The sequence below is a fragment of the Sinocyclocheilus rhinocerous genome, unplaced genomic scaffold, assembly GCF_001515625.1.
Source record: "Sinocyclocheilus rhinocerous isolate Xijiao unplaced genomic scaffold, SAMN03320098_v1.1 scaffold1833, whole genome shotgun sequence".
In the NCBI taxonomy this organism is placed as follows: Eukaryota; Metazoa; Chordata; class Actinopteri; order Cypriniformes; family Cyprinidae; genus Sinocyclocheilus; species Sinocyclocheilus rhinocerous.
This window is the reverse complement of record NW_015657606.1, coordinates 361688-367687: the sequence shown is the minus strand read 5'-3', so window position 1 is coordinate 367687 and position 6000 is coordinate 361688. Positions and strand designations below refer to the sequence as shown.

Here is a 6000-nt window from a genome sequence, read left to right as displayed (position 1 = left end):
AATCACTCGATCAGTGTTTCAACCGTGGAAAGACATCAATAAAACAGCTTGTGATCTTTGTTACTTAACATTGCATTTACATCAGATAAGTTATCCACAATTGGTTAGTAAGCTATAAAAACGCTTATAAAAACAGTAAGCTTATTTACTGTTAATTATATATATGTATGTTTGAATAAATCTGTCACAAAGACAAGTTTTTATGGAAACCGCCTTATTTGCAATTGTAAAGAGTATATTAACGTACCAAATCAGAGGGTTTCCTGTATAGTTTACAGCATTAGTTGAGAGAGATTTGTTCTCAAGAAAACCAAACTATCGCTATTGGCAAAATAACATTTTGAACAATCAGTTATCAGTATAGAAATTTAGTATCAGTGCATCCCTAATATAACTTTTTTTTTTTTTCACTGTCTTTTTTTCCTTACTAACAACCTTTTTATTCCCCTCTCTCATCTCTAGACTCTTTCATACATGCTGCAGGCTCTGCTCGCAGGTCCCTATGGTGTTGTGCCCAATAATGTGACCTCTCCTCAAATCCCTCTCATCATGCACCAACTAAACCAGTGTTACACACAACTGGCTTGGCAGCAGAACAACGTCAATCGGTGTGTCTTTAGACTTTAAAAATCTGAATATCAATCAGAAGAATGTATTTATGTCAGATATTAAGTGTGAGAAATTAGGCATTTAATGTAGATACACTACAGTTTAAAAGTTTGGGGTCAGATTTTTTTTTAACTTATGAAAGTAGTCTGCAAATGCTGTCCAAGTCTGCATTTTTTTAAAGGGGTGGTTCATTGCGATTTTACTTTTTTAACGTTAGTTAGTGTGTAATGTTGCTGTTTGAGCATAAACAATATCTGCAAATTTACGGAGCTGAAAGTTCAATGCAAACGAAGATATCTTCTTTTAAAATTCTGGCAGTTTAATGCCAACAAAAACGGCTGGTAGGGACTACAACAAGTTACTTCCCGGGTTCGTGACGTAACAAACCCAGATAAACCCCGCCCTCGGGAAAAGGCAACAAAGGGGGCGAGGCCATGCTGCGCTGCTTTAGAGAAGAGGAAGAGAAAACTAGAGGTGCACGTAAAAATCTATTCATATATGAATCGCGATTCTGTCTTCTAACGATTCTAATGGATTCACAAGTTTAAAAATCAATGTTCTAAAGCAGCGGTTCTTAATACTGTTCCTCGCGTCCCCCTGCTCTGCACACGCTCTGCATCTCTCTCTCTCTCTTTCAGCTCAAATCAAGCCTAGAAAAAAAAACAGTGAACCACCCCTTTAATTAAAAAATACAGTAAAAACGGTAATAAATAACTATTTTCTATTTTAATATGTTTAAACATATAATATAAAGAACATAATTTATTTGAAATTAAATTATAAATGTCATTGTCTCTTTTGAGAATGTATTTATTTATTACCGACCCCACATTTTTGAATGGTAGTGCAGGTATGTTTTCATTTGGTATAACTTTTTTTTTTTTTTTGGCAGGTTGAAACAGGTTCTGAATGATCTGTTGCGGCAGCAGCAGAATCAGTCATTGTCAGGACAACAGCACAATCAAAATGTTGCGTGTGATTCTGCATCATCATCTCTATTCGTAAACTACCCACCTGTCAATACACTCAGTATGCCTGGACTCCCAAACTTCTCTCCTTTCCCAACTGGCAAGTCTATTATCTGTCTGTGACTCATTAAATGAGTGAAATTACCTAATTAAAAAAAACAACAATTTGAATGAACTTCTAACCTTTTTTCTTTCTCTCTTCTTTTCTGCCTTTAGGCTTTAATTTCAGTCCCATGTTTCCCTCCTCAGCAGGAGATTTCCAGCAGAACCAGGCCGGTTTAGATCAACAGCACGATCCAAACATATCCCTCAAAACGGAATACATGAGTTTCCCCCCTCCGCTGCAGAGATCTCCACTCAACAACGCAGAGAAACGGTACAATTTTTTTTTTCTGTATTTTGTATTAAGGTGATATAATCATGATTAGTTTAAACGCAGTCAGGTGAAAATGCAAGAATTACCTACTACAAAAAGGAACAAAAACTTGCCTAATGTAATTTATTTCCCTCCCTTTATAGGTTTCAATCTCAGCCTGATACTGTGGCCAACGCTAGTAACTCTAGCTGGTTAAACTCCTCTCTGAATCGCTCTGGTCACAGAACCACCCTCACCTCAGACCATCCACGTCAGAACTCTCCTTCCTCCTCTCCTATCCCTCATCCTTGCACTACCCGGGATCTTTCTTACATACCTGACTCCCAGGAGTCAGTGAGCAGCCTTCCAGATAGGGCAGATCCAACCACTGTCACCAAGACCTTCAGAGCAGGGCGCAAGGCTGCAGCACAGGCCAGCCTGGCCTCTAGAGACAAGACCCCCAACACAAAGAGCCGCCGCAGGAGAGACAGGGGACGGAAGAACACAGGTGTGTATATTTAAAGTTAACATACTACAGCTTAATAACATTAAACACATTAAAAAAGTCAATTTGTTTCAGTCACATTAATTGGGTTTATGGAAAGTTTTATTTATTTATTTATTTAATATTTAGGCAAAAGAAGCCTTAGAGTTTAAGTCCCACAATTCAGTCAAATGGAGTTCAGTTTTGTTCTTCTCATTTCCAGCATCTCTGGACAGTGACAGTGTTTCAAGTGACTCTCACTTTGATCAGGACAGAGAGCGCTCCTCTCAGGTCAAATACAAAGATCTCAACCAGGGTCTGCTAGACAAACTCACCCAGGAGAAACTGGACAGCAAGGCTAAGAACATCAAGCCAAATGACCTTTCATCTGGTATGCCTTTTCATAGGTTCTGCTACAGATAACACTGGATAAAACTAAACGCATCAACATGAAGAACAATGAGAACAGTCTTGTTATACAGTGTCCATTATGTTCTTCAACCAGAGAAGCATCTGCTACAACATTATAGCAAGAAAACGGACTTTCCTCCATTCTTATTTAATTTGAACATCATTTAAACCTCTTATGTCTCCATGTCCTTATATTGTTTTATAGTGTTACTCACCAATTTCATTTTTTTTTTTAAATTCTGTTTTTGTTCACATTTCATTTTGGGTTTTGTTTTTGGTTTCTTCACAGCATATGCTTGGAGAACACCTTTTCTCTCTAACAGAATTGCATGCACTGAAGTCCCAGGTAACGCCAAGCTCACCAGCTGTTTGACCTGCTAACTACTTGTTAACGTTTTTTTTTTTATCTGCATGTTTTCTTTGTCTCCTTTCTCCTCTCCTTTTTAAAAAAAAAACTGCATCCACATGCATAGGAAGTACTAAGAACTAATATAAATTTAGAAACAACTCCACTGAGTTTTATAAAGTTCATTTCTATTGTCCAGTATCGTTATTTCAGAACATTGGGAAATTGGGGGAGAAAAAGGGGAGGACATCTGCTGTGTTATTGTTAACACCATTCACACCCATTGTCTTTTTGTTACGGATATTTTATACTTTTGCCTTTGAGTTGAAGTCACAGAACTATGCATCTGAGTGGTTTTACACACAAAAACATCTCTTAAATTTTCTTAATTGTAAAGTAGGGCTGTGCGATATTGAAGAAAAATGCGATATGCGATACCTTGTTAAAAAATGCGATACAAGCATAGATAAAATAAACAGTAGTATTCAGGTACATAAATTTTATAATTAAGTGTAAAATAACACTGCATAGTGTGCACTGTATGAATTAAATTTAGATTAATCTTTGTTATAGCTGTTTTGTTGTTTGTGATGAAAATGTAATTTAACATCAATGTGAACATACAAACAAAAAAATTAATGACACTACTTTTATATCATTGTAACTTTGCTTTCCAGACACTTTAAATACTTCTTCATATACCACAGCAAAAACTATAGTCAGAAAGTTCAAACATGATTAAAGGCAAGTGAAAAGTCAGTGCTATATGCGTCAAACTAAAACTTTGACCTTTTGCAACGTTTTGATTTAAGTAGCCTATTATTAAAATGATAATGATTTCGCACGCCGTTGCAATATGCATATTGCGATATTTACATTTGCGATATTTCGATAATTTCGATATATCGTGCAGCCCTATTGTAAAGTGAGCAGTGTTTTTGGACATTGTGTGCAGTTCAGTACTCAAGGTCTTGCTATGTAAAACATGTCTTCCAGTAGTTTTTTTTTTGTATAATTAGTTTGCACATACAGCAGTTATTTGATCTACTCTCGACATGCTTGAAGAGTTACAGTAGATTGTCTGTGTTCATTTTTCATTTTGTTCTGTGTGTATTCTCCTCTCTAGATGTGAGCAGTGATTTCTCTCTGTTTGAGGCCCTGAGAGAGACAATCTACTCTGAGGTGGCAACTCTGATCTCTCAGAATGAGTCTCGCCCTCACTTCCTCATTGAGCTTTTCCATGAGCTTCAGCTGCTCAATACAGACTACCTGCGCCAGAGGGCACTCTACTCACTACAGGTACAGTACACAACAATTAAAACTGTGCACACTTCTACTGACACAACAGGCCCATGTAGAGACTGGATGGTTTTCCACGATTTCTGCATTCATTATGGAGAAAATCTACAAAATGGACTAAAATGGAAAAATTGTGTTGCCCAGACCTGAGAACGTTAAAAGAATGATCAAATTAGCAAAATGTACAAAACAAATATGCAGGTGGCATGGAATGTTTACACACACACACACACACACACACACACATATATATATATATATATATATGTGTGTGTGTGTGTGTGTGTTTTTACTAATATACACATACACATATATATTTTTTTAATATATATTAACAATTTATTACTATTATAGATTTTTTTTCCTTTTTTTTTTTTATAATGTTGTTGATTTCTAACATTTATGACCTCTTTAATACCTTTTACAGAAATTGTAAAACCGTACGTTTTCATTAAGCATATCTTCTTCACAGCCCCTGGCTTTTAATACCAAGGGGCTACTTTTACTACTGTATCAACAGATCAATATAATTTTGTATTTGTAAGGTTTTCTTTTGTGAGGACTGCCCTCTGTTTTTAAAGTAATAACCATATTTCATTGTTGGCTCTGACTGCCAGGACATTGTAACGAGGCACCTGACAGAGAAGAGTGTGGCAGATGAGCAGGCATCGTCTTTGGGTCCGGCCGTATGGGCCACAGGCTCCCAGTCAGAGCTCACACCTAGTGAGAGCTTGGCTACCAGTGACAATGTGAGACATTTGCTTCCTCATTTGTTTTTGTTTTTTTTCTTTCTCTCTTTAATTATAACACAAGCTAATTTTTTGCTGATGTTTCCAGGATGCATCTGAGAAGATTGTAACAGTTAAATCCAACTCTGTATTGAAGAGGGTAGCAGATAGAGACTCGATGGACAACGAGAGCCTGCTGTCCACCTCTTCCAACCTTGAACCCTTTGCAAGTGATGACCTGGGTAAGAAGCTGTATGCATCACGCTACCACAATCATGCTTGCTTTGCTGGGCTGGGGCTGTGCTGGGCCTGAACACTGTTATGTTTCTCTCTCTCCATTTATTTCCTTCCTGCTCCTCCAGGTAACACAGTAATTCATTTAGATAAGGCATTGGCCAGGATGAGGGAGTATGAGCGCATGAAGCTGAGGGCTGAGTGTAACACAGATAACCCTGAGCACAGTCCTGGAGCTGCTGCTGCTGCTGCTGCTGCTGCTGCCACCTCAGCACTCACTCAAGGTACTGCTGTGAACACTCTTAGACTGCAGAGTAGACCCAGCATTCAGTTGCAAGAGCTTCTAACTGTGTCCCTACCAGATGCAATGCAACCAGGGGCGCAACTGCACATTTTCCTGAGGGGTATGCAAGATCAGTGTTGCCCCAACAAAATTTTTTATTTTATTTTACCTATTTTAATTCAAAATGGCAATTTTCGGCAAAAGGTATGGTTATAGGTTAAGCTTATTAATCTCTGTTTGTTCACTTTATTTTAATGCATTGTTCTATTTCCCTTTATCTTTT

General features: G+C 37.6%; 1 protein-coding gene across 5 annotated transcripts in view; it reads left to right on the top strand.

Annotated features, from left to right (window-relative positions):
* LOC107721421 (pericentriolar material 1 protein-like) overlaps positions 1-6000 on the top strand; it is a 55857-nt gene that overhangs the window by 45129 nt on the left and 4728 nt on the right. For 3 of the 5 annotated variants that reach the window (XM_016529427.1, XM_016529425.1, XM_016529424.1), the window contains 10 exons: positions 463-608; positions 1502-1677; positions 1794-1953; positions 2097-2440; positions 2640-2807; positions 3117-3173; positions 4300-4472; positions 5090-5221; positions 5310-5442; positions 5563-5718. In XM_016529427.1, coding sequence (XP_016384913.1) covers positions 463-608; positions 1502-1677; positions 1794-1953; positions 2097-2440; positions 2640-2807; positions 3117-3173; positions 4300-4472; positions 5090-5221; positions 5310-5442; positions 5563-5718 — 1645 coding nt within the window. The remainder of the gene's footprint in view (positions 1-462; positions 609-1501; positions 1678-1793; positions 1954-2096; positions 2441-2639; positions 2808-3116; positions 3174-4299; positions 4473-5089; positions 5222-5309; positions 5443-5562; positions 5719-6000) is intronic. The other 2 variants (XM_016529426.1, XM_016529428.1) reach the window with 2 other exon arrangements.